This window comes from Pseudophryne corroboree, chromosome 8 (genome assembly GCF_028390025.1).
Source record: "Pseudophryne corroboree isolate aPseCor3 chromosome 8, aPseCor3.hap2, whole genome shotgun sequence".
In the NCBI taxonomy this organism is placed as follows: Eukaryota; Metazoa; Chordata; class Amphibia; order Anura; family Myobatrachidae; genus Pseudophryne; species Pseudophryne corroboree.
In genome coordinates, this window is record NC_086451.1 from 69,447,067 (window position 1) to 69,473,696 (window position 26,630).

At 47.1% G+C, this 26,630-nt stretch overlaps 1 protein-coding gene across 2 annotated transcripts in view; it reads right to left on the reverse strand.

Moving 5' to 3' along the window:
* Positions 1-26,630, reverse strand: part of PLXNB3 (plexin B3) — a 181,534-nt gene that overhangs the window by 24,168 nt on the left and 130,736 nt on the right. For both annotated transcript variants that reach the window (XM_063936597.1, XM_063936598.1), the window contains exons 8-13: positions 18,519-18,627; positions 16,152-16,263; positions 14,225-14,353; positions 12,071-12,193; positions 3,034-3,127; positions 1,878-2,047 (exon numbers count right to left, since the gene is read on the reverse strand). In XM_063936597.1, the coding sequence (XP_063792667.1) occupies positions 1,878-2,047; positions 3,034-3,127; positions 12,071-12,193; positions 14,225-14,353; positions 16,152-16,263; positions 18,519-18,627 (737 nt within the window). The remainder of the gene's footprint in view (positions 1-1,877; positions 2,048-3,033; positions 3,128-12,070; positions 12,194-14,224; positions 14,354-16,151; positions 16,264-18,518; positions 18,628-26,630) is intronic.

The window sequence follows — 26,630 nt, forward strand, 5'->3', positions numbered from 1 at the left end:
TTGGATTTACATTAATAATAATAATAATGCCATTGTCCCTATCAAACCATGCCTATCATATGATAAACCTACGGAGTGGGGGGCGTGGCCTGGGTGGGCATGGGATAGGACGTGCATCCTGAAGCTCCCCAGCTTATTGATCCTGTTATTTATCCTGCTGCTGGTTACTGGATTCCTTTTCCCCTGTACCTGCGCCTGACATACCATTGGTACTTGTGGAGTGGTTTGGGGCTTCTTGTGGCTGTGTAGCGCCTTCTGTGGCCTGCTACTACTCCGGTCACCTCTGTGTGAGACGCGCTACTGCGCCATCTTGGATCCGGCTTGCCGGCTGCCTCCTGTGGTGCTGCTTGCTCCTGTGAGGTCTGGAAACGGTGACCGACTCTGACTGGCTGCTTGTGGATGTCCCTTGTGCCTCTTCCTCTTCTGCTTCGTACTTTGGTGTCCTGACGCGCGGCGGCCATCTTGGTCTCTTCACGGCTGCCTCTGTGCTTTTTACTCATGGCTGCTTCTGTGCCTGCTGCTGCCGGGCTGTGCTCCTGTTTGCATCGACTGTCCCTCTGTGGCTCAACGCTGCCCCTGTCTCCTTTTTTCCTGTGTATCTCATGGAGCAGGTTCTTCAAGCTATCTTGTAGTCAGGGGATAGGATGGTGACACGAAAGGCAGGGCTCCATGCTGATTTATGCCTTGGCCGCCTGGATTTAGCACCCTTCGTGATCTGCCTGGATGCTGTGCCAGAGAGGATGGGGGAGATTGTACCTTTGCAGGGTGCAATATTAGTCACATCACCGTTACATTGTGAAGAGAGTGGCAGGGAATGCTCCAGCGCAATTTCTGGACTCCTGGTCGATACTCATCATTGTAAGTGCTCCTCCTGATTTTCCGATAACTTCTATTTGGAGACTTCCGTTGTCTGCTGTTGGATTTTATGCTGGGACCAGAGGGACATTCGTTCTTGACAGTTGGGGAATTGTGTATCTTCTGAATTTATCCGTTGGGACTCATTCTCCTTTATGTGTCTGCCATGGGTCGTTATGGTGCCGCTGGTCCTGCAGGCCTCGTCGTGTTGATCCACCTTGAAGGATTTTGCTGCACTTCAGCTATGCCTCTTATTGCCACTGAATGCATTACCCTGTATTCTGTTTGTTGTTGTTTTTTTCTTGATTATTTCGTTTTTCAAAAATATTCTGCCTGTTTTTTTTTGTGTGTTTTTTTTTGCTATATTATCCTTTGTGTTTGTTAGAAGGCTTTGTCTTCCATATCTCGGAGTCTACACACTGACTCTTTGATCTGAGGCTGGGGTCACCACTCCTTTGTGGGGTTTTTGTAATAGTTATGTACACACCATGTCCTTAGGGTTACGGGGGTTGGTCCCCCCAACTTTTAGTAGTTTAGTTAGGGAGGGTGTTTGGGGATCCAGGTAGGCCATAAGTTGGGGGGTTGGTTCTACAGGATGGGGGGATTGTTGGGGGGAGGGGGTTTGTCCAGTCCATGCTTTAGGGGTGTTGGGTTGACACAATTTGTCTTACTCAGCTTTAATGGCACCACATTGCTTATGGTCACTGTTAGGTTTTGGGAGAACATAGTTGTACCGTTAACCACTGCACTCCTGTCCCAGAGGAGTGGGGGCTTGGATGGTGCCTCTAAGTCCCTGCTTCGCTTCTTCTATAAATACTTGGGGGTTTTTATTTATTTTTCACTTCATTTTAATGCTGTACTCTACACTCCTGAATATTACGTCGCCTAACTTTGTTGTCTTTGTTATGTTGATATGCTTTGTGCATTTCTTATATACGTGTGGTGACCTTGCATTCTGTAATTATGCTGTTTCTTTGTGTGTAACTGTCAAAAATCATAAACAATAAAAAAAAAAAACTTACGGAGTGGATGAATGGGGTGGGACAGACACCGATGGAGCTTCTCTCGCACTGATCCTGGTGTAAGCACGATGCCTCATCTTCCTCTCCACACCATAAGCACTGGTACTTGGGGGCCAAAGCCTGGCAGCGGCTGCAGTCCGACTGGCCCACAGAGCAGTCATACAGGGTCACTGTGAGGAGTGGGCAAGATGGGTGGACATTCACTAAAAATGTGCACTTACTGAACGAGATTTATCTACTCTTACGGGCATATTCAATTAGTCACAGGATTTATGTCGCAGTTAATCAACAGCTAATTACCAGCGCGGGGTAAAGCTTTTCAATAAAATCGTCTTTTCCCTGCGCCAAAAATCAGGTGGGCATTACGCGGTAACTCCCTGATTCAGCGTAAACTGTGGAATCAATGGGCTTCCCTGGCGCGTTAACCACCTTTTTCTCGCAGACTTTTCCTCACAGCTCCTGAAGCGGAGAGGAAAAGCACACCCTCGGGGATTAATACGTGGGTTAATCCCCGCTAATTGAATTGGCCAGCTTGGTAATTAGCCGCAGATCTGCCCTTTAATGGACACATTGGCTGTAATGCAAAAAACCCCAAAAATGTTCAAAGTTTTTTCAGTAGAATTTTTTTTTTACATATAAGAAAGCAGGACGCAATGGAACGTTTAAAAAATAAGTATGTTCTGATTTGCAACATATCATCTACATCATGTTTATACGTATATTATGTGTGCTTGTTAAAATGACTTGCATACGTTACATATGTCCATAAATGACAGTTTAGTCACATTTATAGTTTATACTTCCAGTTGATTAGCAGTTTTTAAAAGCATCCTACATGTAGGGCTGACCAGGCGCTGAGCCACAGGGTGGCGCTATTGCATACTAACAGTCACTGACAATGCATGGTCATAATGGATTATGGTGATCTGGAAATTCCCAGCTATGTATAGCTAGAGGAATCACCACATGTTGTCTTGCTGATCATCATCATCATCATCATCATCCATATAATGATTGTAATAATGATCAGTTCTAAATCTATGTCATGCAGAGATCAAGACTTCTAACTTTAGACCAATAGGAACCTGCAGTTGATCACTTATCTCGCGGCCATTGAGCAGAAGATAATGAAGGTGAATGAAGGACAATGACTTACCCTGTATGATGCCATTATTGTCTACACGGTACGCATCCCCTTTCTTCACATACACAGTAACTGGGTTCTCCAGGACATGCAGAGGGTACTCGTACTACAAGAGAGTAGGCACCCTGTTAATGAACATCATGTCCTCAATATTTATTACATTAGTCCATGTGTAGATTGACCTGGGTGGGGTTAGACCCAATCTATAGCCAAAATATTGCAGCTGTCCGGTAGCAGCTGATTTCCTTGGTGTCCAATAACCAGAATAACGAAGTTACAGTTAAGCTGTACACACTGGATGCATAATGCAAATCATTTTGGCCTTGTTATAGCACATTTGTATACAACAGAATACAACCGGAAATAATACATAAAACCTCCCCCCCAAAAACAAAATTAGTAACACCACACATGCAGCAGCATCTTCATAGTGAATCGTGACAGTGCCAAAGTCATGTTATGAGAATAGTTTCTTAGTAGCAGAAAATGATAATATTGTCATAATCGACAAGATGATAAATGGGGCAGGTTACATTAACTTATGACCATATCCACTCCACCAAACTTACTGGCCATCTCCACTCCCCAATTCACCAAACTTACTGGCCATCTCCATTCCCCAATTCACCAAACTTACTGCCCCTCTCCACTCCCCAATTCACCAAACTTACTGCCCCTCTCCACTCCCCAATTCACCAAACTTACTGCCCATCTCCACTCCCCAATTCACCAAACTTATTGCCCATCTCCACTCCCCAATTCACCAAACTTATTGCCCATCTCCACTCCCCAATTCACCAAACTTACTGCCCATCTCCACTCCCCAAATCACCAAACTTACTGCCCATCTCCACTCCCCAATTCACCAAACTTATTGCCCATCTCCACTCCCCAATTCACCAAACTTACTGCCCATCTCCACTCCCCAATTCACCAAACTTACTGCCCATCTCCATTCCCCAATTCACCAAACTTACTGCCCCTCTCCACTCCCAAATTCACCAAACTTACTGCCCATCTCCACTCCCCAATTCACCAAACTTACTGCCCATCTCCACTCCCCAATTCACCAAACTTACTGCCCATCTCCACTCCCCAATTCACCAAACTTACTGCCCATCTCCACTCCCCAAATCACCAAACTTACTGCCCCTCTCCATTCCCCAATTCACCAAACTTACTGCCCATCTCCACTCCCCAATTCACCAAACTTATTGCCCATCTCCACTCCCCAATTCACCCAACTTACTACCCATCTCCACTCCCCAATTCACCAAACTTATTGCCCATCTCCACTCCCCAACTCACCCAACTTACTGCCCACCTCCACTCCCCAACTCACCCAACTTACTACCCATCTACACTCCCCAAATCACCCAACTTACTACCCGTCTCCACTCCCCAACTCACCCAACTTACTACCCACCTCCACTCCCCAACTCACCCAACTTACTACCCACCTCCACTCCCCAAATCACCCAACTTACTACCCACCTCCACTCCCAAACTCACCCAACTTACTACCCACCTCCACTCCCCAACTCACCCAACTTACTACCCACCTCCACTCCCCAAATCACCCAACTTACTACCCACCTCCACTCCCCAAATCACCCAACTTACTACCAGTCTCCACTCCCCAAATCACCAAACTTATTGCCCATCTCCACTCCCCAATTCAGCAAACTTATTGCCCATCTCCACTCCCCAACTCACCCAACTTACTACCCACCTCCACTCCCCAACTCACCCAACTTACTCCCCACCTCCACTCCCCAACTCACCCAACTTACTACCCACCTGCACTCCCCAAATCTCCCAAATTACTGCCCATCTCCACTCCCCAAATCAACCAACTTACTGCGCATCTCCACTCCCCAACTTACTGCCCATCTCCACTTCCCAACTTACTGCCCATCTCCACTCCCCAACTTACTGCCCATCTCCTCTCCCCAACTTACTGCCCATCTCCACTCCCCAACTTACTGCCCATCTCCACTCCCCAACTTACTGCCCATCTCCACTCCCCAACTTACTGCCCATCTCCACTCCCCAACTTACTGCCCATCTCCACTCCCCAACTTACTGCCCATCTCCAACTTACTGCCCATCTCCACTCCCCAACTTACTGCCCATCTCCACTCCCCAACTTACTGCCCATCTCCACTCCCCAACTTACTGCCCATCTCCACTTCCCAACTTACTGCCCATCTCCACTTTCCAACTTACTGCCCATCTCCACTTTCCAACTTACTGCCCATCTCCACTCCCCAACTTACTGCCCATCTCCACACTCCAACTTACTGCCCATCTCTAGTCCCCAACTTACTGCCCATCTCTACTTCCCAACTTACTGCCCATCTCCAACTTACTGCCCATCTCCAGTCCCCAACTTACTGCCTATCTCCAGTCCCCAACTTACTGCCCATCTCCAGTCCCCAACTTACTGCCCATCTCCACTCCCCAACTTACTGCCCATCTCCACTCCCCAACTTACTGCCCATCTCCACTCCCCAACTTACTGCCCATCTCCACTTCCCAACTTACTGCCCATCTCCACTCTCCAACTTACTGCCCATCTCCAGTCCCCAACTTACTGCCCATCTTCACTCCCCAACTTACTGCCCATCTCCAACTTACTGCCCATCTCCAGTCCCCAACTTACTGCCCATCTCCAGTCCCCAACTTACTGCCTATCTCCAGTCCCCAACTTACTGCCCATCTCCAGTCCCCAACTTACTGCCCATCTCCACTTCCCAACTTACTGCCCATCTCCACTTCCCAACTTACTGCCCATCTCCACTTCCCAACTTACTGCCCATCTCCACTTTCCAACTTACTGCCCATCTCCACTTTCCAACTTACTGCCCATCTCCACTCCCCAACTTACTGCCCATCTCCACTCCCCAACTTACTGCCCATCTCCACTCCCCAACTTACTGCCCATCTCCACTCTCCAACTTACTGCCCATCTCCAGTCCCCAACTTACTGCCCATCTCTACTTCCCAACTTACTGCCCATCTCCACTCCCCAACTTACTGCCCATCTCCACTCCCCAACTCACTGCCCATCTCCACTCCCCAACTTACTGCCCATCTCCACTCCCCAACTTACTGCCCATCTCCAACTTACTGCCCATCTCCAGTCCACAAACTTACTGCCCATCTCCACTCCCCAACTTACTGCCCATCTCCACTCCCCAACTTACTGCCCATCTCCACTTTCCAACTTACTGCCCATCTCCACTCCCCAACTTACTGCCCATCTCCACTCCCCAACTTACTGCCCATCTCCACTCCCCAACTTACTGCCCATCTCCACTCCCCAACTTACTGCCCATCTCCACTCCCCAACTTACTGCCCATCTCCACTCCCCAACTTACTGCCCATCTCTACTCCCCAACTTACTGCCCATCTCCAACTTACTGCCCATCTCCAGTCCCCAACTTACTGCCCATCTCCACTCCCCAACTTACTGCCCATCTCCACTCCCCAACTTACTGCCCATCTCCACTCCCCAACTTACTGCCCATCTCCACTTTCCAACTTACTGCCCATCTCCACTTTCCAACTTACTGCCCATCTCCACTTTCCAACTTACTGCCCATCTCTACTTCCCAACTTACTGCCCATCTCCACTCCCCAACTCACCCAACTTACTACCCACCTCCACTCCCCAAATCTCCCAAATTACTGCCCATCTCCACTCCCCAAATCAACCAACTTACTGCGCATCTCCACTCCCCAACTTACTGCCAATCTCCACTTCCCAACTTACTGCCCATCTCCACTTCCCAACTTACCGCCCATCTCCACTCCCCGACTTACTGCCCATCTCCACTCCCCAACTTACTGCCCATCTCCACTCCCCAACTTACTGCCCATCTCCACTCTCCAACTTACTGCCCATCTCCACTCCCCAACTTACTGCCCATCTCCACTCCCCAACTTACTGCCCATCTCCACTCCCCAACTTACTGCCCATCTCCACTCCCCAACTTACTGCCCATCTCCACTCCCCAACTTACTGCCCATCTCCACTCCCCAACTTACTGCCCATCTCCACTCCCCAACTTACGCAACTTACTGGCCATCTCCACTCCCCAACTCACCCAACTTACTACCCACCTCCACTCCCCAAATCACCAAACTTGCTGCCCATCTCCACTCCCCAATTCACCCAACTTACTACCCACCTCCACTCCCCAACTCACCCAACTTACTACCCACCTCCACTCCCCAAATCTCCCAAATTACTACCCACCTCCACTCCCCAAATCTCCCAAATTACTGCCCATCTCCACTCCCCAAATCAACCAACTTACTGCGCATATCCACTCCCCAACTTACTGCCCATCTCCACTTCCCAACTTACTGCCCATCTCCACTTCCCAACTTATTGCCCATCTCCACTTCCCAACTTACCGCCCATCTCCACTCCCCAACTTACTGCTTATCTCCACTCCCCAACTTACTGCCCATCTCCACTCTCCAACTTACTGCCCATCTCCAGTCCCCAACTTACTGCCCATCTCTACTTCCCAACTTACTGCCCATCTCCACTCCCCAACTTACTGCCCATCTCCACTCCCCAAACCAGCCAACTTACTGCCCATCTCCACTCCCCAACTTACTGCCCCATCTCCACTCCCCAACTTACTGCCCATCTCCACTCCCCAACTTACTGTCCATCTCCACTCCCCAACTTACGCAACTTACTGGCCATCTCCACTCCCCAACTCACCCAACTTACTACCCACCTCCACTCCCCAAATCACCAAACTTGCTGCCCATCTCCACTCCCCAATTCACCCAACTTACTACCCACCTCCACTCCCCAACTCACCCAACTTACTACCCACCTCCACTCCCCAAATCTCCCAAATTACTGCCCATCTCCACTCCCCAAATAAACCAACTTACTGCCCATCTCCACTCCCCAACTTACTGCCCATCTCCACTTCCCCACTTACTGCCCATCTCCACTTCCCAACTTGCTGCCCATCTCCACTCCCCAATTCACCAAACTCACTACCCCTCTCCACTCCCCAATTCACCAAACTTACTGCCCATCTCCACTCGCCAACTCACTACTCACTACCCCTCTCCACTCCCCAACTTCTCATCTACCGGCCACCTGGAGATGGAAAGATATTTCTACAAGAAATTGCAGACACTGTTGCTGGCCTGGTTCTGGAACATCAAAGATGGCTCATCCTCGGGGATTTCAATGCATGGGTGGATGATGAGCTCTCACGCCTTGGCCAAGACCTCCTGTGCACAATGAATGGTCTGGGCTTCACACAGATAATTCCCTCTGCCACACATAAAAGTGGTCACACTCTTGATCTTGTCTTTCAGATTGGATTAGAAGTCACTGACCTAAAAATAAACCCAGTCATCTGGTCAGACCACTACTCCCTCTGGTTCTCAGTTGCAACCCCTCAAATAAGATCTCTGCCCGTGGAGTTGACCAGGTACCGTCCAAGGAGGGGTATGACTCCCCAGGCTCTTGCAGCAAATATGGATCTCTCTGCTATACTGGGTGCCTGTGAAGATCCCTGTTCCCTAGTCCGTTATTATAATAGGGATGTTAAGGCTGCAATTGATATTATCGCCCCTGTGCGTATAAGACCTCGTAAACCACATCGTCAAGCTCCATGGTACGACAACAGTGTTAGTGAGCTCAAGAAAAGGGGGCGTAGACTGGAAAGACGATGGAGGAAGACTAACCTAGTGGATGACAAAATAAAACTAATAAAGCATAACGAAGAATATCAATCGACAATCACTCGCAAGAAATCACAGTTCCTGTCAAATGAGATCACAGCAGCAAACAATAGGCCAGCTCAACTTTTCCGCACAGTGGAGATGCTTTGCAAGCCAGCATGCCTGCAGACTGATGAGACCCTTTCCCAAGCAAGATGCAACGAGTTTGCAAACTTCTTTGCAGATAAAATATCCACCATCCGGGCTGGAATATCCACAGTGCCATCAAAGGAGAGCCAAACTACAAAGCCTGCCAATATAAGCTACCTGCCTTCATGGACCAGCTTTGACCCAGTGGATGTAAAGGACACTGCTGAAATTGCTCGGATTTTGCGTCCCACCACCTGTGGCCTGGACCCAGCCTCAACCAAGCTTCTAATAGGTTGTACGGATATAATCGGTCCTGTCTTTGCAAAAATTGTTCAATGCTCTTTGCAGACAGGCATTTTTCCTGGACCCCTAAAGGAAGCAATTGTTAGACCACTTCTTAAAAAACCTAATTTAGATCCCGACTGCATGTCCAACTACAGACCGGTATCAAACCTTCCTTTCCTAGGAAAGGTTATTGAGAAAGTGGTTGCAAATCAACTGGAAACTCGCCTGACAACCCATGATATTTATGATCCATTTCAATCAGGATTCAGGAGAAGACATAGCACTGAAACAGCCCTGGTGTGTGTGTTAAATGATCTTCTGATGGCAAAAGACAGAGGTGACTGTTCAATATTAATCCTTCTGGATCTCTCGGCAGCATTTGATACCGTGGACCACGGGCTTCTGATTGAGCGACTGATACACTTCTGTGGTCTGGATGGCACAGTCCTAAACTGGTTCAAATCATTTCTCACAGGCAGGTCACAGAGAGTATCATCTGGATTATACTCATCACCACCAGTGCCATTGCCATGTGGTGTCCCACAAGGTTCTATACTATCCCCCATGCTTTTTGCAGTATACATGCTCCCATTGGGCGAAATAATCAGGCGCCATGGCCTGGTCTACCACTGCTATGCAGATGATACACAACTGTACTTGTCCTTTGCTCCGGGCACTGATAACCCAGTAGCAACCCTGAATGGCTGTCTAGCTGAACTACAGGAGTGGATGAGCGCCAGTTGGCTGCGACTGAACCCGGATAAAACAGAGGTCCTTATAATACGACCGCAACATCAAAGGACAAGACTGCAGCATAGCCAACCAACTGGACTTACACTCGGGGATTCAGAATTACAGACCAGTGATCATGTGCGGAATCTTGGCGTTGTCCTGGATGATGGCTTGACACTTAAACATCAGATATCAGCCACAATCAAATCCTCATTCTTTCACCTGAGGAACATAGCCAGAATCAAGCACCTAATTCCCTCAGATGATATGCCAAAAGTCATACATGCATTTGTATCATCTCGATTAGACTACTGTAATGCCCTCTACCTTGGTCTACCAGCAAAAGAATTGCAACGCTTACAGCTGGTGCAAAACACAGCTGCCAGGCTGTTAACCAACCAGCCCCGTTCCAGCCACATAACACCCATCCTCTACTCCCTTCACTGGCTGCCTGTAAGATGGCGAATCCTCTTCAAGATTGGCTTACTGAGTTTCAAAGCATTACATGACCAAGGCCCAAGGTACCTGAAACAGCTTCTGATCCCATACTGCCCCACTCGATTACTGCGATCTGTAGATGAAGGACTTTTAGCAGTACCTAGAATCTACCGTAATTCATCTGGGGGTCGAGCTTTTAGTCATGCGGCTCCGACTCTATGGAACTCACTTCCCAGCACAGTGCGAGAGGCCCCAACTATAGAATCCTTCAAAAGTAGACTCAAGACTTTCCTGTTTACTCAAGCATTTCCATAGTGTCTCTTTTAGTATCTTCATGCTTCTGTATTTTATGAAAAATGTACTTCATTATTTTTCTGTACTATATTATGCTGTGTATCTGTTAAGCGCCTTGAGTCCTATTGGAGAAAGAGCGCTATATAAATAAAATTATTATTATTATTATTATTAACTCACTGCCCATCTCAACTCCCCAACTTACTGCCCATCTCCACTTCCCCACTTACTGCCCATCTCCACTTCCCAACTTGCTGCCCATCTCCACTCCCCAATTCACCAAACTTGCTGCCCATCTCCACTCCCCAATTCACCAAACTTACTGCCCATCTCCACTCGCCAACTCACTACTCATCTCCACTCCCCAACTTACTGCCCATCTCCACTCCCCAACTTACTGCCCATCTCCACTTCCCAACTTACTGCCCATCTCTACTCGCCAACTTACTGCCCATCTCTACTCGCCAACTCACTACCCATCTCCACTGCCCAACTTACTGCCCATCTCCACTTCCCATCTCCACTTCCCAACTTACTGCTCATCTCCACTTCCCAACTTACTGCCCATCTCCACTTCCCAACTTACTGCCCATCTCCACTTCCCAACTTACTGCCCATCTCCACTTCCCAACTTACTGCTCATCTCCACTCCCCAACTTACTGCCCATCTCCACTCCCCAACTTACTGCTCATCTCCACTCCCCAACTTACTGCCCATCTCCACTCCCCAACTTACTGCCCATCTCCACTTCCCAACTTACTGCTCATCTCCAGTCCCCAACTTACTGCCCATCTCCAGTCCCCAACTTACTGCCCATCTCCACTCCCCAACTTACTGCCCATCTCCACTTCCCAACTTACTGCTCATCTCCACTTCCCAACTTACTGCCCATCTCCACTTCCCAACTTACTGCCCATCTCCACTCCCCAACTTACTGCCCATCTCCACTTCCCAACTTACTGCCCATCTCCACTCCCCAACTTACTGCCCATCTCCACTCCCCAACTTACTGCCCATCTCCACTCCCCAACTTACTGCCCATCTCCACTCCCCAACTTACTGCCCATCTCCACTCCTCAAATCACCCAACTTACTACTCATCTCTACTCCCCAAACCAGCCAACTTACTACTCATCTCCACTCCCCAAACCAGCCAACTTACTACTCATCTCCACTCCCCAAACCAGCCAACTTACTACCCATCTCAACCCCAAATCACCTGATGCAGTTGGAGTAATAGCTACTAGAGGCATATCATATTTAATCAAAATGTAAATACTGAAATATTTTTCCGGTTTCATTTTTTTTCCTTCTTTTTTGTGGGGTGGGGGGGGGGGGGGAGGGGAAGTTTGAAAACAAACAAAGTCAATTTTTTATTTTCTAGACAGAAGATATGAAGCACCCTAAAACGTAATTGCTCAGCAGTCAGTTGTACCTACCTTGTGAGTCTGACAGTGTACTTTATAAAGGTCGTCATCATCTGCCATCTTCTCGATCTGTGCCCGCAGGGTGATTGGCACCCCGTCCACCTCTATTATGCAGCTGTATTCTAAAGCTTCTCCCTGCAAATTTCCACAAAGACACAGGTTACAGATAATATATTACACCCAATGACATCACCAAATATTACAAAGCTATAACTCTGCTTCATATACTCAATAAGGCGGAGTTGGGAAGCCCGCGATCTGACTTCCAGACTCTGTATCACACATCACATGCTGCTCAGTATAACAAGCTTCCATTTGTAGATGTTTTATACAAGTTACATGTGACTCAGCAGCTAAGTGGCAGACGACATGCATTAAGTGATTTGTGATCAGCACAAGTACATATATGTGCTTAGCATGGTCCTGATTCACAGTTGCGCCAAAGTCCACTTTGCGGATGGATCTGATGTTTGTTAGCAGCTGAGCATGCGTCGGAGCAACTACGGGCGGTTCACAGTTGTATGCATTCCAGCTACAACTCCACATGCGGCGTAATGGGTGTAAGTGGGCGGTTCTACGTGCTATAAGTGTGTAGACGGTATTGTGGCCTAATCAGGAGTGTATGCAGAGATCCATCTGATGTAATGTCAGACTGATCTCTTACACCATGTAACTGGTGCCAGTCTGCACTGACGTTTCCTGGGGTGGTGCGGTCAACTACGAATATAGTTTATTTCTGCATTAATTTCCAAGCACAGAATGCGGCCAAATTGCGTGCGACTCTGAATCAGACCCTACTGGGACCATTTATTATCGGGTTTATGGCACCGTAATTAGAATTCCTTATTACTATTATTTGCGGAACTAAGAAAATAAGGGGTCTATTTACTTAGTCTTGGATGGAGGTAAAGTGGACGGAGATAAAGTATCAGCCAATCAGCTCCTCGCTGTCATTTTCAAACCCAGCCTGTGACATGTCAGTTAGGAGCTGATTGGCTGGTACTTTATCACCTTCCACTTTATCTTCATCCAAGGCTTAGCAAATAGACCCCTTAGTAACGCTGGCATCTATCATAGTTTGCATGCAGGGGGTTCGCTGCTCTGCTATTTTGGTGTCACTGAACAGCAGTGATAGCGTGATGGATGTGTGCAGTGAGAGGCTGGGGCTGGCCAGAACCTCTGAAAACGCTGGGCAAGCCCCCAGGGTGACGAGAATGGGGGCATGACAACGCGGTCACCCCCCCCAAAAGGGCAATCAGGGGGTGTGGCAACTCAAACATTTCACAGGGGCGCCACAAAGTACAGTGACGCCAGTGATCTTACGGATCTCTCTCCTGGCACTTTTTGAGATCTGTAGCCTATAATAGGAGTTAGCTCCCGGGACCAAGCTTAGTATATTCTGCAAGAAAATAGCTTTTGCAGTTGAAAATGGGGGACCGCGGCAAATATCATCAATATCTGCTGCAGAACCCTATAGATACATTCAGGGAATAGATCTTCACTCAAACGCAACTGCTTTAGTTGTAAGCTCCACGGGAGCAGAGCAAATGTCAGGTGACTCCTTTATTATTAGACAAAATATTTTAAACTCATGTTATTTGTATTGTATTGTTGTCTGGGTCATAAATTCAGCATAATCTGATAAACCCAGTGCTTATGTGCGAGTATCAGTACTTTGTGGTGTGCAGAGGTGTCCTCATACAATAGGGCTGGATGTAATGGAGTCCGAGTTTGCCTAATGTGCGGGATACCGGCCGAATGCTGATGTTTTTTTAAAGGGGCAATCATTTACAAGGCATGATTATGCCTTGTAAATGACTGCCCATTTAAAAAAACGTCTGCGTTCGGCCGGCATCCCGCACATTGGGCGAACTTGGACTCCAATACATCCGGCCCTTATCGTAAACAGAGCTGGGACGACAGGTAAATTCATTCCACTGTGTGGTCAACCAGGGTTATGCCTGGAACGCTGCAAGCTAAATTCCACATCCATATGCCAAGTTTGGCGAATATTCCACCCAGCCGTGGTTAGAATCTCACCGATTTCTAAAATTTCTATATACCTGTAGAGTAACGGCAAAGAATCGTACAGAATCCCAGCAAATTGTGTACAGACCCACACCATTTAAATTATAAGGCTGAAAGGTCTGGTGAAAGTAGACTCACATTGAGGAGCTGAAGGTTGCGTGCAGTTAGATCCAGTTCTCTTTCTATGCCAACAGGGATCAGATGTGATCCCTCAACACTCTCCAACCTTGGGCAAGAATGTGGACCCCATAGATCCTTTGGCTCATCCTACAAAAACAGAAAGATGGGTGTTAGTGTCTCATATAGATAGTAATGCTTCAAACCAAAGTGTCAAAGCCACCAGCTCCTGCCATGGTCAGCAACTTTGGTCTTATTAGATAAATACAGAACAGAGTAATGGAGATGGCAGAATGTTAGGTTTACTCTGTCAGTAGGAATAGTCCCCTGTCACCCAGCTACCAACTGAGAGACATGCTCTGGAATTATTTCCAAGTGAAGTCGAAGGTAACCAATTATTCTTCTAGATCTCTCTGCTGTTTTTGACGCTGTTCACCACTAGGTGTTCAGGACACAGCCTTTTCTTGGTTCCCTTGCTACCTATCTAATCGCTTTCAGTGTCTGTTTATCTGAATCCACCTCCTTTTCACTACCTTTTTAGTACCGCAAGGCTCAGTCTTAGGTCCTGTGCTTTTCTCAATCTATACCACATCTCTTGGCAAACTAATCAGCTCTTTCGGATTTCAGTATCATCTGTACACAGACGATACTCAAATCTACCTAAACTCCCCAGACTTGTCACCATCTGTAGTGGTCCGTGTCACTTAATGCCTTTCTTCCGTTTCATCTCAAACTTAATATTTCCAAAACAGAATTAATTATATTTCCACCGGCCAATAGTACTTTCCAACCTGATATTTCTATCACTGTTGAGAACTCGACAATGAATCCGACCCTACAAGCTCGCTGCCTAGGAGTCATTCTCTACTCTGAACTGTCATTATTGCAATAGTCTTCTTACAGGTCTTACCAAAAAGAGACTCTCACCACTACAATCCATTCTGAATGCAGCTGTGAGGCTAATCTGCCTCGCTAAACGTTCTTGGTCTGCTAATCCGCTCTGCCAGTCCCTCCATTGGTTACCTGTATTCTGCCGTATTCAATATAAAATACTTTTACTCACACACAAGGTCTCTCCCCTAGTCTCCAAACCTTCAAGCGTTCCCTGAAATCTCACCTCTTCAGGAAAGCTCATCAAATTCCGGAACCGCCCACATAGCCTTCATTTCCTATCCAATTACATCCCCACTGCACAGTCCACAGATTTCCTCACATATTTTCTCTTTTTTCACTTTTCCTTTCTCCTGACCCTGGTTCATCATTGCTGTGTGACCACATCATGCAGCCCATCAAGAACCTTTGCAATATGGCTGGACCATTATGCAACAGATATCACCTATCTTTGTGTATCAATGCCTGCTTCCCTACAGATTGAAAGCTTGTGAGCAGGGCCTTCCTACCTCTACGACTGTTTGTTATTAACCAATTTTGTTTTATAATTGTTGTTTCCAATTGTAAAGTGCAACGTAATATGCTGCACTATATAAGAAACTGTTAATAAATAAATAACCGATTAGGTCAGCATGAACAAAAAGGTCGATATATGACAGGTCTACCCCGGAAAAGGTTGACATGTTCAAAAGGTTGACAGGTTCATATGGTCGACATTACAACAGTCGACACATTGGGTGGCGGGGTGTTATGTTTTTGGACTTTTCCTTCCTTGGCTATCCATGTCTCAAATCATAACCTTTAGTAAGCTTGTTGCGAGCGGAACGAGACACCGTGCACAAAAACTAACCCCAAAAATGCAAAAAAAGAAGAAGAAAGAAGGTGTGTCGACCATTGTCATGTCGACCTTATGACCCTCTCGACCTTTTCCAGTGTCAACCTTTTGTCCATGTCAACTCCGTGCCTGTCGGCCATATGGGTATGGCGTGGACCTAATGACTGTAGATCTCCCATACAACACCCATTGTCTTTATAGCGGATCTGGGGCGGCACTTACATTTATGCTGTAGATGATGGTCTGCCCGCTGCCGCAGTGGGGAGTGTGAGTGCAGAGACGATCCGACAGACACCAGTAGCAGCTCCAGGGGCTGCTCACACATTCGCTGCACCTGTAGAAGCAAATCATGTCACTGTTGCTGCAGAAACCCAGGCCAGATATACTGCCCATATGTAAAGCCCAGAGCTTACCAGCTACTGGCACAGTGTAAGCAGAACACACATACATAGTTCCCTCAATACGCCAACTGCGGAATCGGAACACCTTCGTTCTGCCCCCAATGCATTCAACCCATGCCCGTGATTGGCCTAGTCACAACGATCATTTGACTGAAAGCGAGTTACGGAATGAGAGAGGTGACATGTTACTTGTAGGCTTTGCCAGCAACAAGCTTAGGACCACCCACAGCAACGGTTCCTCTGCAATACTGTAGCAGTGACATCCATTAACCCCCATGCTATTATTTATGGCATAGCCTAAGAGGAGGTTATCCAGATGTTACAGAAAAGGATGAGCCAAACCCTTTATCGGAACTATAATCACATTTCATAAACCAGAGACCTTCTCAACCTCATTAACGAGTGTTTTGTGTAACAGGACATAGCCATTCAGGGTTAGATGAGAAACCTACCAGCCAGCAGGACACACATGCATCACTAGTCAAGGCCGTGCGTGTCACTTACTGCATGAATAGCCTGAGAAAAGATCACACTAGGTCTGAAACATTGCTTCTGCAACCAAATTAAAGGCCCCGATACATCAGCAATCACAAAAAAAAAATAACAATTTGAAGATTCTGAGATCTTTTTCCAGATTGAAAGATTCCTAAATCTACCAATCTGCACCCATACATCATCTTCAAAATGCCCCAATTGATTGCTGATGTATGGGGGCTTTAATGTTTATTGCAATCTACTGGAGTGCCATCTATGATATATGTTAATGCAGTGTTACAGGGGGTGGACAAAATTCTGGAGCAAGCTCTGGTGTTAGTTTTTCTAGCTACAGTAATGTATTTTTCTTACAGCAGATCAAGCACTTACTCACTCCGTCCCTCACTCACTCGCTTACGCACGCCGTCCCTCACTCACTCGCTTACGCCGTCACTCACTCATTCCGTCACTCACTCGCTCACTCAGAAAAGGCAGAATATGAGACAGAATTGACATGCTGTAGGTTCAAATCCAGGCTCGCCGCTGGATCACAAATGATTTAATGAGAAAATCAGCAGCAACATTCTCTATTGCAGCTAAAAAAGAGGAACACTGGAACATGAAAGGGGGTATGTAGCCTACATTCTATTGCCATAGTACGTGCCTGCGTAGCACTTAATTGTGCGACAGTGGCTGTAGTGTTATGGGAGGGGGGAGATGTTTCCAGTCTTGGAGAGAGATAAAGTGGAGAGGGATAAAGAACCAACCAATCAGCTTCTGTCATTTCACAGGCTGTTTATAAAAAAACAACAGTTATGAGCTGCTTGGTTGTTACTTTATGTTTCTCCAAGTCTTGATACATCTACCCCATAGTCCCTTCTGCATTCCTTACCCACACTGCTTTTAAATGATCACATATCTGCAATACAGAGTTTCCCAGTCTTACTCTCCAAATATGTCAGTTATCGGCGAGCTAACATAAAAGGCAGCCCAATTCACTTACTGCGTTCAGGCACTTGTACAACTACCACATTACAGGAGAATGGCTTCCAGGCCAGTGGTTTCTTCGTTTTTTAGCGGAACAGGGGACAGCTTGCTTACACTGATTCTGCGGCTGGTCCGGCAGGCTATATAATATAACAACCGTGGCCTACACCAGAAAAATCTTTCCTTTATCCATTTAATCCTCACACCATGGCCCTCATTCCGAGTTGATCGCTCGCTAGCTACTTTTTGCAGCCGTGCAAACGCACAGTCGCCGCCCATGGGGGAGTGTATTTTAGCTTTGCAAGGGTGCGATCGTATGTGCAGCTGAGCGGGGCAAAAAAGTTTTTTGCAGTTTTAGAGTAGGTCTGAACTTACTCAGCCCTTGCAATCACTTCAGCCTGTCCGGTCCCGGAATTGACGTCAGACACCCGCCCTGCAAACGCCTGCGTTTTCCCTACCACTCCCAGAAAACGGTCAGTTGACACCCAAAAACACCCTCTTCCTGTCAATCTACTTGCGATCGGCTGTGCGAATGGATTCGTCGCTAGAAGCATTGCACAGCAACGATGCTGTTTGTACCTGTACGACGTGCGTGCACACTGCGGCTCATACGCATGCGCAGTAGTAACATGATCGCTGCGCTGCGAAAATCGGCAGCGTGCGATCAACTCGGAATGACCCCCCCCATATTCGTTAGTGGTCTCCACACACACAATAAAAAACTCACGGGTTAGTGACAGCCAGGTCCATTACAGCTCCGCAGTCATAGAAGACGAAGTCTGTGGCCGCCACAGTGACCTCCTGGAATACCAGCGCTAACCGTACAGTCATATGATCTGGTAACAGAAAGACATTTAGATTGTAAGCGAACATATATTAATATTTTATGCAAGTTAGTCTGTACGTATAAGGGTGCATACACATTACAACGATGTCTGCACAATGCGACATGGTTCGCAACAGGACCCCATCATAGGCAGGTGCATACATACTTGCCGCTGTCGGGAGCGATGGGGGCGGCCATGCTGCATTCAACAGCATGGCCCTTGTCTGCGATATCGCCCGTTGGACATGCATGACATCACTGACGGCCCACGGGAAAGCGCATCGCACGATATAGAGTCCGTACACACTAAACGATATCGTTCAGAACCGGACAATATCGGCAGGATCGTACGCTATATCGCAAATGAATATGTCACTTAATAAATACAGGATAGCAATATTGTGATAGTACAGTACAATTACGGCATTATTAATAAGTTATCGGTTAATTTTTTATTTTTTTAAAAGTATTGGATAGAAGGCTCCCCACGCAAAAGAACAATGATGAATAGAAAGTTTCTTTTTAATATGGGAAAGCTTTACCCATACTCTTCCAAGCGATGTTTAACATCAAAGTGTTTCAAATTAATGTTGCGGAACAAAACTAGAATTTCCCTGGGTGATCCCCCAATCAGCTATAGATGACAGTTGTCATGTTCGCACCTTACACACTACATTCCCTCCGCCTTACCTATCCCCCCTATTCCTTCCCTTTTCTCTTAACCCCACCCTTCCCTTTTTCTTGTCTGTTATTTAGTCATAAAATCTTTTTGGACACTTATTTCCAGTGACTGTTTGCAATTATTATTAAAGTATTTTTTATATTACTTAGTCACACTTTCATTTTGTGTGCAATCTATAACAATCTACTATTCATGTACGAATTAATCTCACATTGATTTTTATACTTTTGACAACTGTAAAAATACGATTGAACTCTGTTTTACGCTTAACAGTAATGGTTTCACTATATTGCATTGTTTAAATAATGATTTTTAAATGTACTATATCTTCAATAAAGACTATGGGCCGGATGTAATGGCTTGCGAGACGGCCGGAGCTCCGAGGCTCCGGCCGAACTCATAAGTTTTTTTAAAACAGCAAACGTTTACAAGGCAAAACCAACCAGGTTTAATGTAAATGTTTGCCGCTTTAAAAAAAACTTACCAGTTTGGCCGGAGCCTCGGAGCTCTGGATATCTCGCAAGCCATTACATCCGGCACGAAAAATTATCTTTCTGAAAAAAAAAAAGAAGGAGATTTACGGCAGACTTACCATAGTTAAATCTCTTTCAACGCGTTTCGCTGGTCTGATGGGTGCCAGCTTCCTCAGGAGGCTCCTGAGGAAGCTGGCACTCATCAGACCAGCGAAACGCATTGAGCTTCAGCCTGTAGGACCACTAATACCAGCACCCTTATCCACCTCCTTGCAAACTTTGGACCCATCAGCTTCCACTAGGATGAAATTCCGACACAAGTTCCTTATTTGACTTGGACTCATCCCCTCTTGCCATCTGGTTCTCCACTGCAAAAGAGACCTAGGGGACTTATCTGGAATCCAGTCTGGTAAATCACCTATACCTAATTGAACTTGTGGGCAAATGTGGAATAGTGTCCTAGCCAGGAATTGTGGACTTTACCTCTAAAAGGGTTAATATAGTGGGATCCTACAAAGTGTATTTTTTATTGTACAGCAATTGCTTGTGTTTTATTATAGAGGAGTGAGATATCCTCTTTTTCATGAATGTTTATTAAATATAATAATTTTTAAATTTCACCAATTGAGTTATTTATCTCATATTCGATCTCAGCCGGCGCCAGTACCTATCTTTCTTTTTATCCATATTATTTTAGGGAATTGACCTTCCCAGTACAGGCTGCCGCTGACAGCGCACTTCATTTGTGTATTTCTCTCGAAGGCCTAAGTCTAGGCCTTGTTGCAGAAAAGCCAAAAGTCTGGAAGTTCTGAAATTATATGCATCGTAATTCTTAGCAGCACACCAGGTGAAGTAAGAATTCCAGACCCTGTAATAAATCCGTGCAGTAGCTGGTTTGCGGGCCTTTAGCATAGTTTGGATAACCGCCTCGGAGAATCCTTTGGCCCTCAGGAGTGAAGCTTCAAGAGCCACGCCGTCAAAGCCAGTCTGGCCAGGTCCGGGTAGACACAAGTGCCCTGAACAAGGAGGTCTGGGCGTTGAGGAAATAGAAGAGGACGCTCTATCGATAGACCCTGCAGGTCTGAGAACCAATGCCATCTGGGCCACGCTGGAGCGACTAGAAGTAGTATTCCTACTTCTTGCTTGAACTTACGTAGTACCCTGGGCAGGAGTGACACTGGAGGAAACCCGTATGGCAGCTGAAAGTTCCATGGAATTGCCAGTGCTTCCACAAACGCTGCTTGAGGATCCCTTGTCCTTGATCCGTAGACTGAAACCTTGTGATTGTGTCGGGACGCCATCAAGTCTACATCTGATAGGCCCCACGTGTCCACTAGGAGTTGAAAGACTTCTGGATGAAGACTCCACTCTCCGGCATGTACGTCCTGACGACTGAGGAAATCCGCTTCCCAGTTAAGGACTCCGGGAATGAACACTGCCGATATTGCTGGCAGATGGCGTTCCACCCAACTAATGATTTTTGACACTTCCATCATTGCCATGCGGCTCCAAGTGCCGCCTTGATGATTTATGTATACCACCGTGGTGGCTTGTCTGATTGTACTTGAACAGGCCTGCTCTGTATCAGAGGAAGGGCAAGAGTCAAAGCATTGAACACTGCCCGCAATTCCAGAATGTTTATGGGGAGGAGAGATTCCTCCTTGGTCCACCGACCCTGGAGAGAGTGTTGCTCTAGCACCGCATCCCAACCCCTCAGACTGGCGTCCATAGTCAGTAGGACCCAGTTGGGGATCCAGAAGGGACAGCCCCTGTTCAACTGTTGGTCCTGTAGCCACCAGCTCAGTGACAGACGAACCTCCGGAGTCAAGGAGATCATTTGAGACCTGATCCGATGAGGCAGGCCGTTCCACTTGGAAAGGATTAACCTCTGTAGAGGGCGGGAATGAAATTAAGCGAAAGCTGCCACCATGAGGCCTAGTACTTACATTGCTGAGTGTATCAACACTCTTGGGCGAGAAAGGAAGTATCTGATCCTGTCCTGAAGTTTCAGGACTTTCTCTGGAGACAGAAACAGTCTTTGGCTGTGTGTGTCCAGCAGTGCCTCCAGGTGCACCATGCTCCGAGCAGGGACCAGAGAGGACTTTTTCCAGTTGATGAGCCACCTGTGGGCTTGTAGGAATTGGACCGTCAGTTCCAGATGACTGAGGAGAACATCTTGGGAGTTTGCCAGGATCAGCAAGTCGTCCAGATATGGCAGGGTCCTGATTCCGTGACGACAGAAAAGGGCCGTCATCATGGCCATGACCTTGGTGAAGATCCTGGAATTGATAATGTAGGTTGCCAATAGCAAACCGCAGATATTGCTGATGTGATATAGCAATAGGTATATGCAGGTAAGCATCCTGTATGTCCAGGGATACCATATAGTCTTCAGGTTCCATGTCCAGTACAATAGAGCGCAGAGTTTCTCTCACAAATTTGTTCAATGATTTGAGGTTGAGTATAGGCCAGAAGGACCCATTGGGTTTCGGGACTAGAAACAGGGTCGAATAGTATTCCTGCCTCTCTGGGACAGAGGTACCGGCACTACCACTCCTGTGTCCAGGAGGGATCGCACAACCAGGTGTAGAGCTTGCGCTTTCAATGGGTCCGAAGGAATAAACGTTGTGCAGAACTGGCGAGGGGGACGTCTCTTGAAAGAGACAGTGTACCCGTGAGAGACAACTTCCCACACCCAGGCGTCTGAAGTGGTCCTTAACCAGACCTGGGCGAATTGCAGAAGCCGGCCTCCCACCCGCAGTGGGAGGCCTGGCCCGTCATGCAGCAGGCTTGTCTTGTTTGGAAGCAGGCTGACGGGCAGCCCAGGATTGCTTAGGTTTGGGCTTAGTGGTTTTGGAAGCACGAGCCTGTGTCGGGTACGTCTGTCTCTTTGGGGGGGCGTAAGACGTGTCACAAGCGTGTTCAGCATACTTGAGAATGCTGCCCAAGGTGGCTCCTGATTGGCTACAGGGGCTGCGGGCTGACTGGGAGATGTATGGCACCCAGTACACAAACCATCAGTTACAACTTTCCCCTCAGGTAAATCCTTGGCGCAAGCACCTAATGATGCAGGAGCGCCCGTGGGTTTCCCGCCCTTTATGGCAGACATTATAGTGAATGTAGCCATAGAGCGCAACAGTACAATATAGCCATACAAATACAATACCTGCAAAACACTCCCTTATTTATGTGACAGTAAATACATAACATAAACAGAGAATAAAATGCGCTATGAGGTGACTGAAGAGCGCAGTAAAATACACTTAACAGTATATACTGCACAGCATTATATATATCTGACCCCGACGCACCTAGCCCCCCAGGGTACAGAATACAGTGACAGCTATAGCTGTGATACACTGAAAGTGAATTACATACAGCAGATGCAGGCACACACAGTCACAGTGACAATGCAGAAATTATTTTAGACACACAATAAAACTGCACTGGACTAGTAAATAGATATATAACAATGCACAGCCAGAGACTGGATGTATATATCAGAACACTTGTACCAAATATTCTGGCGGAGAGACACTTGTTCTTAACTAATACTGTCTTTAGAATGACATGTAGAATACTTAAGTGACTGTAAAATCCCTTTCAAGCACCTGAATGATATCACTAAGCTAAATGAGCATCTGCCACTATTTATGTCTGTTGTGAGAGGCAGAGAGGTTCCTGCATTAGGAGGAGGTGCAGGCCCTGACATGCCATATGGAGCATTATGGGGTTGCTCCAAGGAAGGTAGCTCTTAGCTTAGATATATTTAAGTAAGGATCCATTATCATGTGGCTCCTTGCTGGTTAATCATAGATCCAGATTGGGGTAATGGAGATGTGGGGTGTGCTTCTGGACTGGCTGAGCTGGATGGCTTTAGAGTGGCATACCTTTACATTCTATTAACACTTTTCACATACTAATTTCTTTAACACTATTTCTCCATTTTAATTACATTTCATTTTTGTATCACCTTTATAGCTTCGGCTTCCTAACACTAATTTATTAACACTATAGTTTTTTCACTGGTATGCTGCCCTGAGCTTTCTGGCTTATGTTGGTGCTTTGGGGTGCCACACCCTGCACCTAGATATAGCGCTAGGCTACCCAAATATACAGAGACGCCTTGATGCGGCTTTGGGGCTTATTCATACATTTGAGCAAATATATGTAACCGAGATCTCTGAATTCTAATACTGTGTGGGATTTAAATCTGGTTACTGTTATCATTCAGGGTGCTGGGGGAAACAAAATGCCTTTTTTTTTCTTGCTCAGAAATACCCCTCCCTTTCAAGCACCTGAGTGATATCACTAAGCTAATTGAGCATCTGCCACTATTTGTGACTGTAAAATCATAGCGCCGATGAGGCAGGCGGATTTACAGAGGAGACTTTGCCCTGCAGTCCCGGAGACTAAACGCAGCTATTTGAGAAGATGACGCCGAAATCTCAGTCAGGGAGTGAGGGAGAGTGATAAGCGGCTCCAGGGCGGGAATACCAGCAGTAGACGGCGCACGGGGCTGGGGGAGGGAATACAGGTCAGCTCCTTATCCCCTATGCTGGCTCTCACAAACGGGTACTGTGGAGCCTTAGGAAAACGGATTTGACACAATCCGACCTGTGCTCCCTGCCCTGGTGGATATAGTGGGGTTTTGTACTGACACAGTGTCCACGCCAGCAGCGCGGTAAGTCTCCTGGGACCGCGACCAAATCGCGATTTAGCGGCGGGTCCCACCTGGGGGACCCTTTTACTTCCTCCCTAAGAAGCAGCCATGCGATCCAGGAGAGCATATGCGGTGGTGTGCCTGGGAACCGGAACGTCTCTGCCGCAAGTACCCGGGAATTCAGCCAGCGGGAGTATACAGCACTGCTAGGGAGGTGATGGAGCAGAAGCACAGTATGTCACAATGACATATAAAGTTCTGCAGCCCTTGAAGTCTTCTAAAAGCACTTTTCAGGCTGCCTAGCGCAGCCCCCCCTATTAAGTGACCTGGTCTGCAGGCACCAACTTACAAACTGAGCTCCAGTGTCCGGAGGCGGGTTATAGAGGAGGCCATGCAATGTACCCTGGGAACAGCCAAAGCTTTAGCATGTTGGTGCCTCTGGATCAAGATCCAACTCTACACCACAATGTATTCCCTGTGGAATACAATGTACCGCGCTGCAGAAAAATAGATATTACAATACAGTGTACAGTGAGTAGTACCTGGGCCTACTTCCATTTGTGAAATTAGACGCACTTTGGATGTCCCTGACCAATAGTTCACATTTCAGACATGGTAATGGGAAGGGGTAGTATGAAAGGCTGCACCTGATCGGACTTCTGATGTCAACCAGTTATAGTATGTGCAATCTTCAATCCTACATCTTACTAAATTTTCCCTTGAGCCCAGAACAGACCAAACTGTGTACACACACACTGCAATCTTGTTAATGACCTAATGATGTGTTGTAAGGTTATGTTGCTAGCGATTTATCGCTGCTTCTGTACACACTAGAACAACCTTCATTCTACTCCATTCTAGGGAGTTGGTCCGATATAGTGCTTGGTTGTCCGGACCGGTGTACACACTGTACGATAGGCACCAGGTTGCTTAAAAGGAAGCTTGGTTTGATGTGCAGCACATCAAACCATGCATCCGTCGCATGTGACTGCGGGAGTGCGCAATCCTGCGTACACACTAAGCGACGTAAGCCATATGTCGTTCCAAAATGGCATTTTTGTGCAACATCGCTTCAGTGGGTACCTGGCTTAAGACACTACCAATGGTAAGTATTGTTTGGCGAAATCCAATCTTCACTAATAGGCAGCTCCTAGGCCAGTGAGTAAATCCTTAATGCGGTAGGAAGCCTGACACGCATCCTGCCACTGGAACACATTGGTGCCTGGTCTAAGGGTTCATTGTTAGCCCAGGCAGTGCATGTACCATGAGACTGGGAGGCAGATGTGTGGAGGCAGCAGAAGAGGTGAGCAGTGCATATCCAGCATGATAAATATAAAAAAAAGTTGGTGGGCTTACCTCCACCTCCTCCTAAAAAACAAGACTGCTTGGCTAGCAACCCAGCACAGCCCACCCTGGCTGAGACAGTCTAAGGGAGTGAGGAGGGCTGTTTACGAATGTTCATACTCACACTGTAATTATCTACATTTCTGTCAGCAATCATATAGGAATCAGTATGTAATACCGATGGCCGGGAGGTCGGCTGTCAGTATAATAACAGCGACATTCCAGCCACCAGGATGCCGGCAGCGGGGCGAGCGCAAGTAAGGTTATATTCTCACTCTATGGGTGTCGTGAACACCCACAGAGGGAGAAAAGCATGTGGCACCGGTATTCTGGCGCCGGCATTGTACCGCTGTGCGGCATCCCGGCGTCAGCATTGTGATCGCTGGGATCAGAGACAGAGAGAGACAAAGACAGACAGAGAGAACGAGGGGGAGACAGAGATATTACAGTTTGAGGGGGGGGAGGGGGGAACCTCAGGATTGCTAGAGGGGCCTACAGCCCACAGTTTGGAGGGTTAAAATACCCTGGGTTTGGTTAGTAACCAGGGCAAAAAGTGTAAGTTGGTCAGTTATCGATGGGCATTACTAACTTGGACCGCTAACTTGCTGGCACTGGGTTGCCCTGGTATAACACTCCCATTAAATGGCTCAAATTAGAGATTTTAAATAAAAATCTGTGGTCACTTTCTCTCCACTGCTTGGTGTCCTGTCTGTTATTGTGGGAGTCAGGGGCGTAACTAGGTGTGTGCGGAGGGGGCACCACATATAGCGATTTAAGGTAGGGGGCGCTGTTGACGGCACTTGTCATTTATACGTTTTAATTACTTTCACTTGCAGCTTACCCCCTTTTTG